Source organism: Podarcis erhardii (assembly GCF_964252035.2).
Source record: "Podarcis erhardii genome assembly, chromosome: 5".
Taxonomy (NCBI): Eukaryota; Metazoa; Chordata; class Lepidosauria; order Squamata; family Lacertidae; genus Podarcis; species Podarcis erhardii.
In genome coordinates, this window is record NC_138509.1 from 95,176,163 (window position 1) to 95,199,449 (window position 23,287).

At 44.5% G+C, this 23,287-nt stretch overlaps 1 protein-coding gene across 1 annotated transcript in view; it reads right to left on the minus strand.

Moving 5' to 3' along the window:
* The window catches only part of LOC309342215 (cytochrome P450 2J2-like), a 48,375-nt gene extending 25,721 nt beyond the window's left edge, over positions 1–22,654 (minus strand). The window contains exons 1-2 of the mRNA XM_081862613.1: positions 22,385–22,654; positions 19,884–20,046 (exon numbers count right to left, since the gene is read on the minus strand). Coding sequence (XP_081718739.1) covers positions 19,884–20,046; positions 22,385–22,552 — 331 coding nt within the window. The 5' untranslated portion in view covers positions 22,553–22,654. The remainder of the gene's footprint in view (positions 1–19,883; positions 20,047–22,384) is intronic.
* Between the last annotated feature and the right edge of the window lie 633 nt (positions 22,655–23,287).

A 23,287-nucleotide genomic window follows, 5' to 3' on the forward strand; every position in this document is an offset into this window, starting at 1 on the left:
AAGACATGTGTCCAAATCTTCTGTGTGCCTCGTGAATACATCCTGCATGAAAAACTTTGTTAGTTTGTGCAACACAACAAGAATAAGCCATCCATAAACTTTGCATGCAAAATGTCCTCTTTGCCTTTCCTGATGACACAGACGCTCCTCTTGAAGGAAATCTGAAAGCCACGCCCAGTCAGCTGTGGGGCACTGAGCAAATTGTCTGCAGAATCTGGAACATAAAGTACATCTCTGATGGTAGTGTGCAGACTTGCCAGTCTCACATTCCCGACTCCTGCAATTTGCAACGTCTTTCCATCAGCCTGGTGGATCTCTCCATCTTGAGGTGTGAAGGAGATAAACAGGTGCCGATCCTTTGATAGTTGGCGGGTAGCACCCGAGTCAACAATAAATCTTCCTTTGGCTTTTGGGGATGCAGTGCCAGCAAACAGAACCTTGTTTTCCACTGGCTTGGGCTGCTGCCGCTTGCCCCCCCTGCTCCTGGCCATCAAATTTGCCTTTGGCCTTCGGTGAAGCAGTGCCAGCTAACAAAGCCTTGTTTTTCCCTGGCGTGGGCTTTCCTACCCCCCTTTCGCTTTGGGCCATCTGCTGGCTTTTGTCTCTGTTTACTTCTGGCCTTCCGGTATATCTGTGAGGATGACCTTGGTTCTCATGAGAAACAGAGCTCTCAGCTGCCGACTCCTTGGCTCCCCCTGGAGGCTGGAATGCTGCCTGGGATGACATCACAGTCAGCTCCCCCCTGCAGCTTGCAACCGGTGCCCTCAGCATCCCTGCAATCTCTCTCGATCTGGGAAACATCCAGGACCTCCGATGCAATCAAACTCTGGGCTGGGATTACCGGCAGATGGGCTACCTTCAAAGCATTCCACATCTGACGTGCTGACGTGTTGCCAGCCAGCGTTGATATATCCTCCAGAGAGACGGATAAGACTATTACGTCTATGGCCCTTGAATCTTGGGCCTTCCATCTATCTGTCAGAGGAACTGGAGGGGCTTCACACACAGTATGCCACACTCCAAACTGACAAAGCAGGCTCTCACACCAGCTTGCCCAGGCCTTATAATTTTGGCCATTTAACTTAGGGCACTGAGTGCCGTCATCTGAGGCTTGGAAAAACTCCATTCCAGGGTTTTACTTGAGCCGTGAGCCTTTATGCCTTCAAAAACACCTTATCTCGGCAGCTCATAAATCACGAAGCCTGCTTGGCTCGACTCCCGGGCCAATTAGCCGGCCGGACATCAGTCTCTCTGCCGCGACAACAAAAAAGCAACAGAAAAGCCTTACTTTCGCTTTTCCCACATACTTCACAGCAGTGTCACAGTCTTACTCTCATGTAAGTGCCGTGAATCTGGGCCCGAAACCTGTTGTTGGGATACTGCCAGGGAGACAAAGGCCATCATGCCCCTACGCCGTCTCCGGACGATCCATCGATCTCCCGTAGAGAGATCAAGCCTCAGAAATAACATGTCACATTCCAAGGCTGGTGCACGCTCTTTCAGCAGAGTTTGCACAACAAAAGATGCACTCAGCAGAGCATTATTTACAACTTTATTCAGCGTTGGTCAGAACAAAGAAAAAACATGACTGCCTGCTTCGATGTCTCAGGCACAGAGAGATTGAACAAAACAGAAAACATCCTGTGAACAGGAAATACGCAGGCTGTGACACAACAACCTGCTCCCTTTTTAAGATGGAACGGAAATATCCTAACACTCTCTCCTTATCAGACTTAAAATACACTGCTCTCACGTCAAGAAAATAGAGAGCTTCGTTTTAAAGGCAAGATAGTCCGCCAGGTAACCTGCGTACTTAGAGGGGTTGGAAACAGGCATTTTACAGGCTCTGAGAGTCCTTTCTGCCTCTAAATGCAGTCTTTGTTCGCCGAGGGCCCAGTGAGGGAATCTAGCTGTGATTTCAGCTGCCAGCTGTACTGCTGCAGTTCATTTATGGCACCCCTGGGCTCTCCTGCCCCCAATCCCGCTGCTCCAGCCCCCATTGTGTCCACACCCTCAGGTACTTGCCCATGCATTCTGCTCTCTATCGTCCCTCGGTGTGTGAGAGAAGAGAGATTTGGCAAGCAGTCAGGTTGGTAGGCTCTCCCACACAAGATGCAGTCTCTGACAGTTTTGTTGTTGTTGTTGTTGTTTAGTCATTTAGTCGTGTCAGACTCATTGTGACCCCATGGACCAGAGCATGCCAGGCACTCCTGTCTTCCACTGCCTCCCACAGTTTGGTCAAACTCATGCTGGTAGTTTCAAAAACACTATCCAACCATCTCATCCTCTGTCGTCCCCTTCTCCTTGTGCCCTCCAAATTTCCCAACATCAGGGTCTTTTCCAGGGAGTCTTCTCTTCTCATGAGGTGGCCAAAGTATTGGAGCCTCAGCTTCACGATCTGTCCTTCCAGTGAGCACTCAGGAATGATTTCCTTAAGAATGGATTGGTTTGATCTTCTTGCAGTCCATGGGACTCTCAAGAGTCTCCTCCAGCACCATAATTCAAAAGCATCAATTCTTCTGTGATCAGCCTTCTTGATGGTCCAGCTCTCACTTCCATACATCACTACTGGGAAAACCATAGCTTTTACTATACGGACCTTTGTTGGCAAGGTGATGTCTCTGCTTTTTAGGATGCTGTCTAGGTTTGTCATTGCTTTTCTCCCAAGAAGCAGGCGTCTTTTAATTTCGTGGCTGCTGTCACCATCTGCAGTGATCATGGAGCCCAAGAAAGTAAAATCTCTCACTGCCTCCATTTCTTCCCCTTCTATTTGCCAGGAGGTGATGGGACCAGTGGCCATGATCTTCGTTTTTTTGATGTTGAGCTTCAGACCATATTTTGCTCTTTCACCCTCATTAAAAGGTTCTTTAATTCCTCCTCACTTTCTGCCATCAATATTGTGTCGTCTGCCTATCTGAGGTTGTTGATATTTCTTCCGACAATCTTAATTCCGGCTAGGGATTCATCCAGCCCAGCCTTTCGCATGATGAATTTTGCATATAAGTTAAATAAGCAGGGAGACAATATACAGCCTTGTTGTACTCCTTTCCCAATTTTGAACCAATCAGTTGTTCCATATCCAGTTCTAACTGTAGCTTCTTGTCCCACATAGAGATTTCTCAGGAGACAGATGAGGTCATCAGGCACTCCCATTTCTTTAAGAACTTGCCATAGTTTGCTGTGGTTGACACAGTCAAAGGATTTTGCATAGTCAATGAAGCAGAAGTAGATGTCTTTCTGGGATTCTTTAGCTTTCTCCATAATCCAGCGCATGTTTGCAATTTGGTCTCTGGTTCCTCTGCCTCTTCTAAATCCAGCTTGCACTTCTGGGATTTCTCGGTCCACATACTGCTTGAGCCTTCCTTGTAGAATTTTAAGCATAACCTTGCTAGCGTGTGAAATGAGTACAATTGTGCAGTAGTTGGAGCATTTTTTGGCACTGCCTTTCTTTGGGATTGGGATGTAGACTGATCTTCTCCAATCTTCTGGCCACTGCTGAGTTTTCCAAACTTGTTGGAGTATTGAGTGTAGCACCTTAACAGCAGAATCTTTTAAAATTTTGAATAGTTCAGCTGGAATACCGTCACTTCCACTGGCCTTGTTATTAGCAGTGCTTTCTAAGGCCCATTTGACTTCACTCTCCAGTATGTCTGGCTCAAGGTCAGCAACCACACTACGAGCCATCCACATCTTTCTGGTATAATTCCTCTGTGTATTCTTGCCACCTCTTCTTGATGTCTTCTGCTTCTGTTAGGTCCTTTCCACTTTTGTCTTATATTATGGTAATCTTTTTATGAAATGTTCCTTTCATATCTCCAATTTTCTTGAACAGATCTCTGGTTCTTCCCTTACTGTTGTTTTCCTCTATTTCTTTGCATTGCTCGTTTAAGAAGTCCTTCTTGTCTCTCCTTGCTGTTTTTTTTTTTTTTAATCTTCATTCAATTTCCTGTACGTTTCACTATCTCTCTCGCATTTTGCTTGCCTTCTCTCTCCCGCTATTTGTAAGGCCTTGTTGGACAGCCACTTTGCTTTCTTGCATTTCCTTTTCATTGGGATGGTTTTCGTTGCTGCCTCCTGTATAATGTTGCGAGCCTCCATCCATAGTTCTTCAGGCACTCTGTCCACCAAATCTAAGTCCTTAGACCTGTTCCTCACTTCGACTGTATATTCATAAGGGATTTGATTTAGATTGTATCTTACTGGCCCAGTGGTTTTTCCTACTTTCTTCAGTTTAAGCTTGAATTTTGCTATAAGAAGCTGATGATCTGAGCCACAGTCAGCTCCGGGTCTTGTTTTTGCTGACTGTATAGAGCTTCCCCATCTTTGGCTGCTGAAAATATAATCAATCTGATTTCGATGCTGCCCATCTGGTGATGTCCATGTGTAGAGTCTTCTTTTGTGTTGTTGGAAACGTGTGTTTGTGATGATCAGCTTGTTCTCTTGACAGAATTCTATTAGCCTTTGCGCTGCTTTGTTTTGATCTCCAAACTTGCCACTTGTTCCTCTTGATTCCCTACTTTAGCATTCCAATCCCCTATAATGAGAAGAGCATCCTTCTTTTGTGTCATTTCTAGAAGGTGTTGTAAGTCTTCATAGAATTGGTCAATTTTAGTTTCTTCAGCACCAGTAGTTGGTGCATAAACTTGGATCACTGTGATGTTAAAAGGTCTGCCTTGGATTCGTATCGAGATCATTCTATCATTTTTGAGATTGCATCCCAGTACAGCACTCGCCACTCTTTTGTTGACTATGAGGGCCACTCCATTTCTTTTACGGGATTCTTTCCCACAATAGTAGATATGATGGTCATCCAAACTGAATTTGCCGATTCCCGCCCATTTTAGTTCACTGATGCTCAGGGTGTCAATATTTATTCTTGCCATCTCATTTTTGACCACATCCAACTTACCCAGGTTCATGGTTCTTACATTCCAGGTTCCTATGCAATATTTTTCTTTACAGCATTGGACTTTCCTTTCGCTTCCAGGCATACGCGCAACTGAGTGACCTTTTGGTTTGTACTTGTCCTCCGCTCTTCTTCAGTAGCATGTTGGACGCCTTCCGACCTGAAGGGCTCATCTCCCAGCATCATAACTTTTATGTACCTGTTGTCTTTGCCCATGGAGTTTTCTTGGCGGTGTACTGGAGTGGCTTGCTGGTTCCTGCTCCAGGTGGATCACGTTTGGTCAAAACTCTCCACTATGACTCTCCACTTCAAACCCCTTCCCCACGGCATGGCAGTGATCCATGAAGGGGGATGGTATTATTATTATTATTATTATTATTATTATTATTATTATTATTTCAAATCTTGGTTCTCGAACATAATCTATTCAACTGAGGCATGGCTTCCGATTGGTTGCAGGCGCTTCCTGCACTAAATTGGAGGCTGCATTGGACGTTCGCTTTCAGAAAACATTAAAAAAAACTTCTGGGTTTTTTAGCATTTGGGAGCCAAAACATTCCAAAATAAAGGCATTCGAGATCTGAGGTTTGACTGTATTTATTATTACATTTATATTCCACTCATCCTCCCAGAGGAACCGAGGGCTGAAAAGAAGCAAAACTAAGAAAGATCTAAACTGAAAATATCTGAATGCCAGGAATGATAAACAAGCTATGCTAATATTTGTAGACACAGAAAAGGCCTTTGATAATATATCTTGGGAATTTATGTTAAAAATTTTAGAAATGATGGAGGTGGGTCAAGGGTGTTTCAATGGAATTAAAGCTATTTATACAGAACAAACAGCAAAATTGATAGTAAATAATGTGTTAACATAAAATATTAAAATAGCCAAAGGCACAAGACAAGGATGTCCACTTTCACCGTTACTTTTCATCATGGTACTGGAAATACTCCTGAGTTCAGTAAGGAAAAATGAGTTAATTAAGGGGGTAACAGTTGGTCGAAATGAATATAAGGTTAAAGCCTTTGCCGATGATCTGGTATTAACAGTAGAAGAACCGGTAAAAAGTGTCAAGGAGGTACTGGAGGAAATAGAACAATTTGGACAAATGGCAGGATTTATTTTGAATAGGAAGAAAACTAAAATGATTGCTAAAAATATGGACCAAGATATGATAAATGGAATGCAGCAACAGACAGAGATAGAGGTGGTGAGAAGAGTTAAATACTTGGGAATTTGGGTGACCCCAAAAAATATTGATTTATTTCAAAATAATTATATACCAATGTGGAATGGAATAAAAAGAGATCTAGAGGTGTGGGGAAGGATGAAATTATCTTTTTGGGGAAGAATTTCGACGATAAAGATGAGTGTTTTGCCGAAAATGTTATTTTTATTTCAGACAATTCCGGTAGTCAAAGGGGCAATGATATTTAAGGAATGGCAAAAAACCATTTCAAGGTATATATGGCAGGGAAAGAAGCCAAGAATATAATTTAAATTGTTAACTGATGCGAAAGAAAGAGGAGGCTTCGCCCTGCCGCACCTGAAACTATACTATGAAGCATCTTGCCTCTGTTGGTTGAAGGAGTGGATGAAATTGGAGGAGGAGGAGAAGAAGAAGAGGAGGAGGAGTTTAGATTTGATATCCCGCTTTATCACTACCCTAAGGAGCCTCAAAGCGGCTAGCATTCTCCTTTCCTTTCCTCCCCCACAACAAACACCCTGTGAGGTGAGTGGGGCTGAGAGACTTCAGAAAAGTGTGACTAGCCCAAGGTCACCCAACAGCTGCATGTGGAGGAGCGGAGACGCAAACCCGGTTCACCAGATTACAAGTTCACCACTCATAACCACTACACCACACTGGAATAAGGAATTGTTGGATTTGGAAGGATTTGATAATAGATTTAGTTGGCACGCTTATTTATGGTATGCTAAGAAAAAAGTACATAAAGGTTTTGAAAAACACATCATTCGAAGATCTCTTTTGGAAGTCTGGGATCTGTATAAAAAACTATTAGAACCAAAAATACTGATTGGTTATCTCCATTAGAAGTGATGAGTGTGAAGAAAATCAATATGAGAAGTTAAAGCCATATGAGGAAGTTAAAGAACATGTAAACCATTGGTTGCATTACTATCAGATTAATGAAATGTTTAACATGGAGATAAAGGAGAGAGGTTTTTCAGAAAAAGAAGCAAAGTTTCAAAGTGAGATATTTAGTAATGAATTTAAAAATTTGTCTAAAATGTATAAACTGCTGCTAGAATGGTATACGAAAGACGAAGAAGTAAAATTGGTTATGATCCATTGGGCCAGAGACTTTGGGTATAATATACAATTAGATGAGTGGATTAAATTGCGGAATGAAAGGATAAAATTCACAGCCTGTACTGCATTAAAAGAAAATATGATGAAGATGGTTTATATATATATGTCAAGGGCTCAGGAGCAGAGGCACAGGGGAGAGAGGAAATGGAGAGCGAAGGGGAAGAATCTGAGGGCAGCGTAGGGGAGTATGACAGTGGCACGAGAGATTCCATGAGCTTCTCCAGCGAATCAGAAGATTCCCAGAGGGGGGCGCCGAGGGCCAGGGCAAGCGGGGTCCCAGGGGGATGCACCAGAAGCAAGGGGCCAGCGGGGACTCCCAAAGCAGCAGCGGGAGATCAGGACCAGCTCCCCCACCAGAGCGTAGTGGGGGGGAAGAGTCCCATGTATCAGGGCCAGCGTCTGCTCCAGCAGAGAGAGAAGATGAGTCAGGGCTGACCACGCCTCTATTGGAGAGTGAGGGAACGGAGGGGAAGTCAGGTCCAGCTAGCCTCCCCGAAGGGGGAAGCAGTGACAGGAGCAGTGTAATGGTCAGGAGAAAGGTTGCCGGCTGGGCGCACGCGCCAAGTTCGAATGTACAGGCGCGCGGGACAGCAGAAAACCCGGATTGGGAACCAGGTCCTAAAGCCCGCCGGAGGCAGGGGGAAGACTCAGGGGACTCAGCGTCAGAAGAGTCTAGAAAGGGCAAGACCCCAGCGGACAGGCGGACCCAGAGGAGGAAAGAGCAATGGAAGAGGTGGAGCAAGGCTAGAGTCTTAAACTGGTGTCTGGGGGGAGGAGATTCAGACGGAGCTTCAGCGGTCTAGAGTTTGAGACATAGAGCTGCGCGCCGCGGCTTTGAAATCGAAACTGAACTTCAATAAAGACTTTTGTATATAACAACGAACTGGCGTTGGTCCTTTGTGAGCTGGGACCTCGGGCAGCTCTGACAGTATATATATTTAAATGATATTTTATTAGATTTTAACAAGAAAAAAGTTACAGAACAGTAAACAACAACAAAAAACCCCAAGAAAAATACAAAAACCAAAATTTAACATAAAAAATTAAAAAAAAAATCCCTCTTTTCAGTTTCTTACCATTCATTTACTTATTTTCCTGACCCTCTCACCTCCCTTTTTGTATTCCATTTAAAAGTTGGTTCAGCAAATTCATACCCTCTTAATTTACCCTTACTTGTTTATCCTCATATGTTATAACTTGAGATTTTCATCTAATATCAATCCATTCTTGCAAGTTCTTATTTTACCTTATTACTAGAACTGCTTCATTTCATTTCAACATCATTAACATTTAAAAATTTTACAGTTCATTTTACCATTAATTTCTTTAACCTTGTCTTACCTTCAAAACCTTAAAATTTTGAAATTTAAACCATATTTAAACTTAACTCCTTCAAACCTTTCTGCTAAAGCCAATTAATACCCTTCCAACACATTTTAGTGTTTCATTAGTATTACACTAATTCCAAAAATAAAATGATTTATAAAAAAGAAATTCTCATTTTGGTTTTATCCAACGTCCCTTCTTCCTGGTTTTGGATAATGTCAGTCCTTACACCATTGTATCCTGTCCATCAATTGGGTGTTCTAATATCTGAGGCTCTCAGGTCCCTTCTATGCCCCCTCTGCAGGTTTTCTTGTTCCTGTTTATACTTGCACACATTCTTGTCCCTTGTTGGATTCTTGCATACTTTCTTCCCTTTCTCCTTGGGGAGTGAATCTCCGGGGGGTTCCATACAGTAATATTCTCCATTTTCTTTTATCAGATTGTCCCACTCCCCAGTAATCCACTCCCCAATGTTTGGTTTATAATCCAAAAGGTAGTTGTTCCAAAAATAATCATCCACTTGTTTCACAATCCGACCAGAGCTAAAGGCTTCCTTAACTCCAAAGTTTTGCAGATGTTCTCCAAGTTCAGTCTTCCAATGTTGCAGCTTTTGGTCATGCAGGATTTTGAGTCTCTGTATCTTTTGAGGTGCAATCGCAACCTCTTCCATCATCCTCTGCCCTTGAACTTGCCTTGTTAAACCAGTTTCCTGAATTGGTTGTTGTAAGGTTTCTTTAACTTCGTTTCCTGTTAGTTCATCTTTACTAGCTGCAGCAGATATACAATCCAACTTTTGGTTCATCAAAGTCACTTTCTCATCCAGCTGCTGCAGCACAGCATTTATTTTGCCAAGGGCAGCAAGTAAACCTTCCTCCCTATTCATTTCTGTCAAGGTCAAATAGCTGGTCCCACGGTCTGATTCACAGCTGTTATATCTTCCCTGTAAGTTGCAACAAACACACTGGCTAGCTCCCTCTAGGGGATACAATTACTATTTAACGTCCATCTTTAAAATGTATCCAACAAAGGGAAATTTACTTTCGATTTTCAAATACTTTGTTTCCTTTCAATGTAATGCAAATGAGCAGAAAGCGGCATTAGAATTATTTTATTTCCCATTTAGTTCTATCTGTCAATAGTTTTTCCGTTTCAATTAATAGGCATCACCGACAATTTCTGTCCTGACATTCCGTCCCCAGGTTTGGGACGATGGAAACTTGTATTCTTTCACTCTCTCTGCAGGATTAAAAAGTCAAAATTTCTTCCCCCCTTTTCTCCTGCTGTCAAGGGGGGTTTTGATGGTTGTAGATGCAGGAAATTTCAATCTTAAAGACAATTTTCCAGGCTTTTTAGCTTGTAAAATCTTTGCTTCAGTATATTTACAAAAAGCGGAAGGCGGACTTCCTGATTACACCTTCCCGCTTTGGTGCCAAATTCAAGTTTATTCCTTTGATCAAAGGGGCGATTCCTTTGATCTCCCGATCTTTCAATTGTCCTACTCACGGGTTGTTGTTTAAGAGCCGAATTGTCACAGGAAAGAGGACAGCGCTCTCCGACATCAGCTGTGCAGCTTCGCTCCACAGAAGTAGCGATTGACTCTCAGCACCGCGCCAGTACCCTGTCTCACTCCGGAGCCCTTTGCAGGGTTCCTTTACCGATGGGGGGGGCGCAAAAGGTCCTGCCAAGTCCCACAGTCGCAGGCTTCACCCGCCTGCAGTTTTCGAGAGGGTCCCCGCTTCGCTGCAGCAGTAAGACCCGATTTCTGTGGGGCTTTCTCCCTCTAGATTAGAGGGAATCCGCCATTGTTGGTGGCGCCGCCTCCGGAAGTCGAAGATGGTTTATAGATGGTATATCACTCCAGTGAAATTAGCAAAAATGTATAAAGTATGTAATAAGTGTTGGAAATGTAAAGAAAAAGAGGGAACATTTTATCATATGTGGTAGGAGTGTAAAAAGGTGAGATTCTTCTGGGAACTGATATATAATGAATTAAAAAAAATGTTGAAATATACATTTGTTAAAAAACCAGAAGCTTTTTTGTTAGGAATGGTTGGAAATGAAATAAATAGAAAGGACCATAAATTATTTTTATATGCAGTATCAGCAGCAAAAATACTACTGGCCCAAAAATAGAATCAGGAAGAATTACCATCGATAGAAGAATGGAGAATGAAATTAATGGACTACGCAGAATTAGATAAACTAACAGGAAGGATCCGAAACCGACGAGATCACAAGTTTACCAAGGACTGGAGCAAATTTGTGGACTATATGAAAAGCATTTGTGATACGCAAATAACGTTTGTGGGTTTACAGGAAGCTGTGTGAAGAAATAATATTAGAAACACTGTAAAAAAAGGGAATAAAGGAATAGGTTTGTTTAAAATAAAAGGCAATGTTAAATTTAGAATTGCGGATAGAAGATTAGAAAACGGAAGATTTGCGGATGAGCTGAAGGAAGTCAAAATTATGTATTTGTGATAATATTGAAAATGTAGGTTTAAATCTTGTAATGGAAATTGAATAAAAAATAATTTTTTAAAAAAGATCTAAACTGAAAAGCTTATTGGAAGGGGATATATTGATCTCAAGTTGTATAGGCTGTTTGTTCAACCAGCACCTTGAACTTAGCTAATTGTCAGCAAGTGGCATAACATGCTGGCTATGTCCTGCCCCCATGAGCAGTCAAGCCACTGTTTCAAGGGCAGCCCAAAATGCAGCATATTGCTATAATCAGCCTGGAGGTAACCAGAACATGGATGACAGTAGTTAAGCTATCCTGATCCAGAAACCACTTTAGCTGTCTTATTAGCCAAAGCTGCCTTGCTAGCTGAAGCTGGCAGAAGGCACTAAGGTCACCTGGGCCTCTAGCAGCTAAGATGGATCCAGGAGACCTCTAGTCTATGAACCTGTTCTCTCAGGGGGAGTTGAACCCCTTTCATACCAATAAACTGAACAATTGACTAGACTCCAACCACCATGCCCCCATCTTACCAGGATTCAGACAGATGTAGGCATCAAAGCCTTCAGCAGAAAGAACTTTGAGTTCAAGCTCTTCATCCAGCACTGAGGGCCAGGATAGTAAATGCATTACAATTGCAACAGGCAACAAACTTCTACCTGCAGTTGAATCGAACCACAAAGGACTTGCTAGTTGCAATCCATCAGGGGTGCCACTTGAATAAAATATGAGGAAGGGGGCAAGTGAGCCCCACCTCACATAATCAGTGATGAGGATTGCTCTTTCAGAGCTCTGCCAGCACTGGCGATCTCTGGCATTGAATGTGTTGGTCTCGTGTGGGGCACCAAGGAGAGCTTGGCTGTCTGGCTGGTGTACTGAGCACCCAGCACACCGGCAGCCACCCTGTCAAACCTGCTGGAGGTGGCGGCAGGCTGGACCTTGGAATTCCCAAGCTTATTGGTTTTGGGAGACTTCAACGTCCATGCCAATGCTGCCCCCTCCTCACAGGCTCTGGACCTAATGACTTCCATGGCAACACTAGGGCTCTCCCAGTTTGTTTTGGGCCCCACTCATCAAGCAGGCCACACGCTGGATTTGATCTTTGGTGCTGGCATAGATGTGATCATACTCCCCCCTGTGGAAGTGACATGATCTGATCACTGCACTCTGAAAGCCAAGATTGACTTCCCGCTCCTCCTTTGCTTGAGTGGCGAGCCTATTTGGGCTCGCCGCGAAGGCTGATGGATCCTGATAGATTCTGTCAGGCCTTGCGGGACTCTGCTTCTCCTGATGACTCATTACATGACCTTGTCGAGGACTGGAATAATCAATTCTTGGCGGCCATCAATAAGATCACGCATAAGCACCCTCTGCAACCCCGCCGAAACCTTGGTTTACTGAGGAGCTCCGAAAAATGAAGTGGGACCACAGACGGCTAGAGCGAGCATGGCGACGGACTCGTGACAGAGCCTCAAGAACATCTTATAGGATGCTTATGAAAGCCTATGAGATCGCTATGAAAGCTGCTAAGAAATCTTGCTTCGCACCTTCCATTGCATCCGATAGCTCTCACCCGGCAAAACTTTTTAGAATAATTAGGTCAATAACATCCTTAGGAGGACAACCAAATTTAAGCATAAATTCGACTCACAGCTGTGAGGCGTTCGTGAACATTTTTGTAGAGAAAGTCCTGTTGCTCCGCCATGACCTCTCTGCCAATTTAGATACAGTGACAGAACTGGAGGCCCCTCGACAGTCTTCGGGCCCAGTGTTGGATCATTTTGATCGGATACTCCCTGCTGATGTGCATAGATTCCTCTGAGCTGGTAGGCCCACCACTTGCCTCCTTGATCCGTGCCCGTCTTGGCTGATTAGGGTGTGCCCAGATGTTGTATGGATCCCCCTGGTTAAAATTATCAATTTGTCCCTTGGCACGGGGACATTCCCAGGGGAACTGAAGGAAGCAGTGATGTGTCCGCTCTTAAAGAAAACTTCACTAGATCCTTTAGATTTATCAAATTACCGCCCAGTTTCAAATCTTCCATATCTAATTGAGAGAGCGGTTGCTGAACAGCTTGGTAGGTTTCTGGAGGAAACATCGGCTTTAGATCCATTTCAGTCCGGGTTCTGTGCTGGTTTTGGGACCGAGACAGCTCTGGTTGCCCTAGCAGATAATCTCCGTAGACAACTGGATTGAGGAGCTTATCAGAGCTTGCGGGGCAGCAGCTGAAGAAGGAGCAAAAAGGGTTTTCTCGTGTGTGTGTGTGTGTGTGTGTGTGTGTGTGTTTCTTTGTGGCTGATTAGCTGCTCTCCCTGTGCAAAGGTCAGAGGGGGCAGGGTTTCTGTTGAGGCAGGTGATTAGGTGTGGGAGGAGTTTATCAGAGCTTGCAGGGCAGCAGCTGAAGAAGGAGCAAAAAGGGTTTTCTCGTGTGTGTGTTTCTTTGTGGCTGATTAGCTGCTCTCCCTGTGCAAAGGTCAGAGGGGGCAGGGTTTCTGTTGAGGCAGGTGATTAGCTGTGGGAGGAGCTTATCAGAGCTTGTGGGGCAGCAGCTGAAGAAGGAGCAAAAAGGGTTTTCTTGTGTGTGTGTTTCTTTGTGGCTGAGTAGCTGCTCTCCCTGTGCAAAGGTCAGAGGGGGCAGGGTTTTTGTTGAGGCAGGTGATTAGCTGTGGGAGGAGCTTATCAGAGCTCACAGGGCAGCAGCTGAAGGAGCAAAAAGGGTTTTCTCGTGTGTGTGTTTCTTTGTGGCTGATTAGCTGCTCTCCCTGTGCAAAGGTCAGAGGGGGCAGGGTTTCTTATGAGGCAGGTGATTAGCTGTGGGAGGAGCTTATCAGAGCTCGCAGGGTAGTGGCGCGTGCCGCTAGGCGCGTGCAGTTTGATCCATCTTTTAGATTTAGAGGAGCTAGTCTCAAACATTTGTTGGGGGAGACCTAGGGTTTTTTGGGGGGGAGTTATTTGTCCTGTCTGCACGCTTCTTATGATGGAGGACCGCTGTAGCCACTCCCAACGACACGTTCGCAAGATGGAGAGTGAGGGAACAGCTGCAGTCACCTGCGGTTCCTGCACAATGTTTGCCATCTTGCCAAAGGTTGCAGGCAGCTTTACCTGCAGCAATTGCATGTTGATTGTCCTCTTAAAAGACCAAGTCCAGCAACTGGAGGAACGTGTAGCTACACTCCAAAGAATTAGAGAGCTGGAGCTCTTCTTGGAAGCAACAGAGCACACCGTCTCCACCAAGGAGGAGAAAGGGGACTCTCCTGAGAAGGAGGCTAGTTCACCAACACAGGAGCCAGATATATGGAGAAACGCGACTCAAAGAAGTAGGAGGCCCAGGGTTCGCTCTGATTGTTTAGAAATACACAATCACTTTGAGGTCCTCTCCCCTAGCATGGAAGATGAAGAGCAGACTCCATTTGAGGATCTCTCCCTCATTACAGTCGATCAGGTATATGAAGACGAGCAGCAAAGTCAGTCCTCAGGGAATGTGCAGGCGACCTTGGAACGGACAGATCATGGAAGAACCCCGACCAAACCTAAGAGGAGGCGTGTAGTGGTGATAGGGGATTCCCTACTGAGGGGAACAGAAGCAGTGATCTGTGGGCCTGACAAGATGTCTCAGGAAGTGTGCTGTCTCCCCAGGGCTAAGATCCAAGATGTAACTGAACGACTGCAAGGAATCATAAAACCCACTGACAAATACCCCTTCCTCTTGGTTCATGAGGGAACCAATGACACTGCAAGCAATAGCCTCCAGAAGATCAAAAGAGACTATGAGGTTCTGGGCAGGAAATTGAAGCAATTAAATGCACAAATTGTCATCTCATCTGTCCTCCCAGTTGAACGACGTGGCCCAGGGAGAGAGGGGAAAATAGTGGAAGTGAACAGCTGGCTTCGCAAATCGTGTAAACAGGAACGGTTTGGATTCTTAGATCACGGACTGCAGTTTCTTGAAGATGGACTTCTGGCAAGTGATGGGCTGCACCTCACAACGGTTGGGAGGAATGTTTTTGCCCAAAATCTCAGAAACCTCATCAGGAGGGCTTTAAACTGACTAATGTGGGGGAGGGAGACAGTGCTCCTGAAGGTAGGAGTCTATCAATTGATGAAGATGATCATCCAAATGTCATAGACCAAATGGAGAAAACAGCACGCAGACCTAGTGGTGGGAGGAAAAAATCCTTAAATAAGAGACACGGGGGAATGATTAATGGACTTCAATGTCTGTACACTAATGCGCAAAGCATGGGTAATAAACAAGATGAGCTTGAGCTCTTGGTACAGCAAACTAAATATGACATAATAGGCATCACTGAAACCTGGTGGGATAAGTCCCACGACTGGAATGTAATAATGGAAGGATACAATCTATTTCAGAGAAACAGACCAGACAAGAAAGGAGGAGGAGTGGCGTTGTATGTCAGGGATGTGTATACCTGTGAAGAGATCCAAGATTTAGAACCTCAAAGCCAAAGTGAGAGCATTTGGGTCAAAATTAAGGGAGAGAAGAATAACAGGGACCTCATTGTGGGAGTTTACTATAGATCCCCAAGCCAAACGGAGGACATAGATGATGCCTTCCTGGAACAGATGGCCAAGCATGCAAAAGGAAGGGAGATAGTAGTAATGGGGGACTTCAATCACCCGGATATTTGCTGGATGTCAAACTCAGCCAAGAGCATAAGGTCAAACAGATTCCTCACTGGCCTTGCAGACAACTTCGTTGTCCAGAAAGTGGGAGAAGCAACAAGAGGAACAGCCATTTTAGATCTGGTCCTAACCAATATTGATGACCTGGTTAGTGGGGTAGAAGTGGACGGATCATTAGGCGCGAGTGATCATGCTCTTCTGAAGTTTACTATACAGCGGAAAGGAGCAGCCAAGCATACTAGGACTCAATTTCTTGACTTTAAGAAAGCCGACTTCATAAAACTTAGGGAAGTGCTGGGTGAGATCCCATGGACAGTAATACTAAAAGGAAAGGGAGTTCATGATGGGTAGGAGTTTGTTAAGAGGGAGATAGTAAAAGCACAACTTCAGGCCATACCAATGAGATGGAAACATGGAAGGTGCCTAAAGAAGCCAGGGTGGCTATCTAAAGAACTTTTAACTGAGTTAAGATTAAAAAAGGATGTGTACAAAAAATGGAAAAGGGGGGAAACCACCAAAGAGGAATTCAAACAAATAGCCAGCACGTGTAGACACAAAGTCAGAAAAGCTAAAGCACAGAATGAACTCAGGCTTGCTAGAGAGGTTAAAAGCAACAAAAAAGGTTTTTATGGGTATGTTCGTAGCAAAAGGAAGAACAAAGAAACAGTGGGGTCACTCAGAGGAGAAGATGGTGAAATGCAAACAGGGGACACAGAAAGGGCTGAACTCCTCAATGCCTTCTTTGCCTCAGTCTTCTCCGATAAAGAAAACAATGCCCGACCTGAAGAATTTGGAGCAAATGATTCAGCAGAGGAAACACAGCCCAGAATAACTAAGGAGATAGTACAAGAATACTTGGCTAGTTTAGATGTATTCAAGTCTCCAGGGCCAGATGAACTGCATCCAAGAGTATTAAAAGAACTGGCAGATGGGATCTCAGAACCACTGGCAGTCATCTTTGAGAATTCCTGGAGAACAGGCGAAGTCCCGGCAGACTGGAGGAGGGCAAATGTTGTCCCTATTTTCAAAAAGGGGAAAAGAGAGGATCCAAATAACTACCGCCCAGTCAGTCTGACATCAATACCAGGGAAGATTCTGGAGCAGATCATTAAGCAAACAGTCTGTGAGCACCTAGAAAGGAATGCTGTGATCACCAATAGTCAGCATGGATTTCTGAAAAATAAGTCATGTCAGACTAACCTGATCTTGTTTTTTGACAGAATTACAAGCCTGGTAGATGAAGGGAACACAGTGATGTAGCCTACCTTGATTTCAGCAAGGCATTTGACAAGGTGCCCCATGATATTCTTGTAAAGAAGCTGGTAAAATGCGGACTTGACTATGCTACCACTCAGTGGATTTGTAACTGGCTGACTGACCGAACCCAAAGGGTGCTCATCAATGGTTCCTCTTCATCCTGGAGAAGAGTGACTAGTGGGGTGCCACAGGGTTCTGTCTTGGGCCCGGTCTTATTCAACATCTTTATCAATGACTTGGATGATGGACTCATGGGCATCCTGATCAAATTTGCAGATGACACCAAACTGGGAGGGGTGGCTAACACCCCAGAGGACAGGATCACACTTCAAAACAACCTTGACAGATTAGAGAACTGGGCCAAAACAAACAATGAATTTTAACAGGGAGAAATGTAAAGTATTGCACTTGGGGGGGGGGGGAAATGAGAGGCACAAATACAAGATGGGTGACACCTGGCTTGAGAGCATGTGAAAAGGATCTAGGAGTCTTGGTTGACCACAAACTTGACATGAGCCAACAGTGTGACGCGGCAGCTAAAAAAGCCAATACAATTCTGGGCTGCATCAATAGGAGTATAGCATCTAGATCAAGGGAAGTAATAGTGCCACTGTATTCTGCTCTGGTCAGACCTCACCTGGAGTACTGTGTCCAGTTCTGGGCACCACAGTTCAAGAAGGACACTGACAAACTGGAACGTGCCCAGAGGAGGGCAACCAAAATGGTCAAAGGCCTGAGGAACGGCTAAGGGAGCTGGGCATGTTTAGCCTGGAGAAGAGGAGGTTAAGGGGTGATATGATAGCCATGTTCAAATACATAAAAGGATGTCACATAGAGGAGGGAGAAAGGTTGTTTTCTGCTGCCCCAGAGAAGGGGACACGGAGCAATGGATCCAAACTACAAGAAAGAAGATTCCACCTAAACATTAGGAAGAACTTCCTGACAGAAAGAGCTGTTCGACAGTGGAATTTGCTGCCAAGGAGTGTGGTGGAGTCTCCTTCTTTGGAGGTTTTTAAGCAGAGGCTTGACAACCATATGTCAGGAGTGCTCTGATGGTGTTTCCTGCTTGGCAGGGGATTGGACTCGATGGCCCTTGTGGTCTCTTTCAACTCTATGATTCTATGAGGCACGTCGGGACCGCTGATAGTCTTAGATTTGTCAGCAGCCTTCAACAAAGTTGATCATGATCTTCTGGACCACCGCCTCGCCGAAATGGGGATGCAGGGCATAGCTGTGCTCTTTTATTTCTGGTCAGGGACAGAGGGTGGCGCCAGGGAAGGAGATGTTGCCACGCCACTCCTTGGTGTGGAGTGCCACAGGGCGCAATCCTCTCCCCAATGCTTTTTAACATCTTTATGCGCCCCCTCGCCCAGATTGTCCAGAGCTTTGGGCTGGGTTGTCACCAATATGCTGAAGACACTCAGCGCTATCTGCTGATGGTTGGCCACACCAACTCGGCCCCGGACACACTGACCAGATGCTTGGAAGGTGTGGCTGGATGGTTTCATGGGAGCCGTTTGAGACTAAAGCCTTCGAAGACAGAAGTCCTATGGCTGGGTCAGGATGGCATGGGGATGAGGGACCAACTGCCTTCTCTTGTGGGGGACCAATTAGTGCCATTGCCTTCCGTTAAGAGTTTGGGTGTAATCCTTGACGCCTCCCTTTCCATGGAGGTGCAGGTTACAGCAACAGCCAAGGTGACATTTTTCTACCTTCACCACATCAAGCAGTCCCTTACTTTTCCCGCCCCGACCTGGCCACAGTGATGCATGCAACGGTCACCTCCAGGCTTTACTACTGTAATTCGCTCTGCGCGGGGCTGGCCTTGAAGCTGTCCTAGAAACTCCAGCATGTGCAGAATGCTGCAGCGAGGCTCCTCATGGGGTCCCTGCCGTGGGAGCATATTCACCCAGTGCTTTTCCAGCTGCACTGGCTCCCGATGGAGTACAGGGTTAGATTAAAAATGCTGGTTTTGACCTTTAAAGCTCTTCACGGCCTAGGACCCTCGTACCTATGGGACCACCTCTCTTGGTATGCCCCAAGGAGAAACTTAAGGTCAATAAATAGCAACACCCTAGTGGTCCTGGGCCCTAAGGAAGTTAGATTGGCTTCAACCAGAGCCAGGGCCTTTTCAACACTGGCTCTGGCCTGGTGGAACACTCTGTCTCATGAGACCAGGGCCCTGCAGGATCTGATTTCTTTCTGCAGGGACTGTAAGACAGAGTTGTTCCGCCTGGCCTTTGGCTTGGAATTAACTTGATCCCCTCCTCCTCTTTCTTTTCCCCTGTCTCCTTCTGTGATAGAACTCCTACTTGGGGACTTCCCTGGCTTTTTTCTGGCCCACATAGGACCTGTCTGGATTTTTTTTTTTCAATCAGACTTGACATTTTCATCCCCAAAATAGTTTTTGAGTTTCTGCTGAAATGAGGCTGGATTTTAATGTATTTAATCTTGTTTTTTAAGTTGTATTTCAATCAATTATTTTATATCTGGAGTTGGCTGGGGAGGGTGGGGTATAAATAAAATTTATTATTATTTTTATGCGGCTGACACCCACCACTAGAATGGCAAGTATGCAATGAAATTCAACTAAGGGGAAACGAGGAAGTCGTTCTACAAAGCAAATAACTGTTATTTTCAATAAGGTTATGATTTATGTTTGTTATGTTTTGTTTGTCTCATGTTTTTGTTTGTTGTTGATATTGTAAAAACCAATAAAAAAATTTGGGGAAAAAAATAGAATGGCAATTGTCATGAACTTAGAGAGAGCCTGGTGGTCCTCTCAGATATTTTAGGGGGACACTGAAAGGGCCTCAGCCCCTAGTTGTTCACTCCTAGGTAACCCATTTCCTCTTGAGTGCAACAATAATAGAGAACCTTTGCTCTGGATAGCCCTTTAAACATTTTCTCTTGGGAAAATACCAGGAGAAATTCTTATTCTTCACTACTTACCCTTTCCTTTTGCCATAGTCCTAAGGAAAGGAGTCTCTGGTCGCTCGTCTAATTCTTCAGAGTGGTCAGTGAGCGCTTCTTTCACTGCTTGGAATCCAGACAGTACTACCATGGGTTGATGTCCCATCCATAGGGTGAAAATATTTCCATGTTGCTTTGCCAGCTACCATTAGGGTCAAAAGAGAGGAGAGGAAAGATGTGTTCAAAAACTGCAGTTGGATATTTCAACTTAACACAAGAGCTTCAGTCTCCCTCCCCTCTGCAGCTTCTTCCGTATGTCCAGAGCTCAAGTTATGGCTGCTCCCTGCTGCTTCTCCCTTCCCTCTGCATACCACTCTTATATGTTTGCTCTCTATGCCTGCATTCTCATTCCCTGTCAGTGAAGCAACATCGCTGACACCAGGCTTAAGAAACTGAATATCACCTGCAGGTTAATTCCATGTTGAGAGGCTGTCATGAATGAATGCTGAGGACCTATGTGGTCAGTCTATTTTTTAATATAATAATATTTTATTCTTTTTTCTATTTAGAAAGTTATATTTGTTATACAACAATTATATTGTTATATTGGACTGAAACTGCCTTGGTCGCACTGGTTGATGATCTCCGACGGGCTAGGGACAAAGGTGAGAGCTGTTTCCTAGTTCTGCTGGATCTCTCAGCGGCGTTTGATACCATCGACCATAACATCCTTCTGGACCGTCTTGAGGGGCTGGGAGCTGGGGGCACTGTCATACAGTGGTTCCGCTCCTTCCTCCTGGGCCGTGTTCAGAAAGTGATGGCGGGGGATGAGTGTTCATACCCCTGGGCTCTCACTTGTGGGGTGCCTCAGGGTTGTGTCCTCTCCCCCATGCTTTTCAACATTTACATGCAGCCGCTGGGAGAGATCATCAGGAGGTTTGGGCTGGGTGTTCATCAGTATGCGGATGATACCCAGATCTACCTCTCTTTTAAATCAGAACCAGTGAAGGCGGTGAAGGTCCTGTGTGAGTGTCTGGAGGCGGTTGGAGGATGGATGGCGGCTAACAGATTGAGGTTGAATCCTGACAAGACAGAAGTACTGTTTTTTGGGGGACAGGAGGCGGGCAGGTGTGGAGGATTCCCTGGTCCTGAATGGGGTAACTGTGCCCCTGAAGGACCTGGTGCGCAGCCTGGGAGTCATTTTGGACTCACAGCTGTCCATGGAGGCACAGGTCAAATCTGTGTCCAGGGCAGCTGTTTACCAGCTCCATCTGGTACGTAGGCTGAGACCCTATCTGCCTGCGGACTGTCTCGCCAGAGTGGTGCATGCTCTGGTTATCTCCTGCTTGGACTACTGCAATGTACTCTACGTGGGGCTACCTTTGAAGGTGACTCGGAAACTACAACTAATCCAGAATGCGGCAGCTAGACTGGTGACTGGGGGCGGCCACCGAGACCATATAACACCGGTCTTGAAAGACCTACATTGGCTCCCAGTACGTTTCCGAGCACAATTCAAAGTGTTGGTGCTGACCTTTAAAGCCCTAAACGGCCTCGGTCCAGTATACCTGAAGGAGCGTCTCCACCCCCATCATTCTGCCTGGATGCTGAGGTCCAGCGCCAAGGGCCTTCTGGCGGTTCCCTCATTGTGAGAAGCAAAGCTACAGGGAACCAGGCAGAGGGCCTTCTCAGTAGTGGCGCCCGCCCTGTGGAACGCCCTTCCAGCAGATGTCAAAGCGATAAGCAACTACCTGACATTCAGAAGACATCTTAAGGCAGCCCTGTTCAGGGAAGTTTTTAACGTGTGATTTTACTGTATTTTTGGTTTCTATGGAAGCCGCCCAGAGTGGCTGGGGAGGCCCAGCCAGATGGGCGGGGTATAAATATTATTATTATTATTATTATTATTATTATTATTATTATTATTATTATTATTATTATTTTCCAATTCAACAAATCAAGTGACTTCCCACTCAACCAACATCAATGTTTATAACTTGAATTACATACAATTGCATTTTAAAGTTCCATCTTATCTAATTTCATCCTCTTCAACATGTTTCTTAATATATTCTGCTGTTTTCTTACACTTCAAACCATGCTGTAATCTTTACAGATGGGAAATAACTTTTTATATAGGCTGCAAATGTTTTCCAATCTTCTTTAAAAGATTCTAGATCAGTATCTTTTATCAATTTTTGCCATCTCTGCATATTCCAAGATTTTCATAAACCATTCTTTCTTTGAGGGTGTTCTCTCCTCCTTCCTCAGTTTAAGAGTATACATTAAATATTTTTGATCAGTAGTTTTTAATGCATATTTTCAACTTTTATATGATTTTGTGCTTTTCACTATTAATAATAATATTCTTTGTATTATCCCTATTATTTGTATATCTTACAGTTTCTTACAAAGGAGGCTTATGGCATTTACCATTTACCATTTGATGCTATTGTTTAAGCTGAAATATCACAATTGTTGAGGGAAATAGATAAAGCAATTGCTGAAATCAGACTGAATTATAACTAAGATGTAAGTACCTTAATGAGAGTATCTTCATGAATCTTCAATCCCAAGCTCCATATGGCTCCAATGAGAGGAAGCTGGAGAGGACCTGGAGGGTAATGCCTGTTTGACCAGAGCAGTTTCAGGTAGTGCAGAATCAGAAGAACCACCAGCAGAGCAATCAAAAGTGCCCGTATCTCCATCCTTCTCTTGTTGTCTCTTTCTCCTTAATTCTTTCTAGGTTGCCTGGTCAGGTTCAACTCTCTTTCTCTAAGGGCTTTTTGCTTTCCTCAGAGACATCAGCAGTACTCTCTGCTTATATATGCTCAGTTATTAAAAACAAATAAGCAACAAGGGGTGTGATACCATGTGCTAATAGCCTTGGAATGTGATTGCAAGTCATGTAATACAACTTAACACTATAATCATTTGTATATGGGTCATGCAAATGAGAGGGTGTTTGATGAATTGTAATTAGAATCCAAGCTATCTTAAGACCGATTTTGTGACACAAATATTTGAGAAAGAATTTTGTACCAAATATTCATAAAATAAAAAATGAATATGAGAAAAGCCCCACTGGATCACACCGAAATCCTCTCTTGTGCAAATAGACGGATTACCTCTTTTCTCCCTTGAATAGTGCATAGAGCTGGAGGAGGAATTTGAAAGAGTGATAGTCTTTCCTGCTTCCTCTTTATGATCTATATGTACTGGATCCAACTTTTACCCAGACTCTTAGGAAAAGCCAAGTGTGCATGTGTACATTCTCTCTCTCTCTCTCTCTCTCTCTCTCTCTCTCTCTCTCCCTCCCTCCCTCCCTCCCCCCTCTCTCAGGGGGCTCATCTGGGAGAGTGAGGACTCACGCAAATGTATGGTGCCTGCTTGTAAGTGAAAGAATAACGCCCCTGAATAATTTAACTCCTTATAGAATTTCA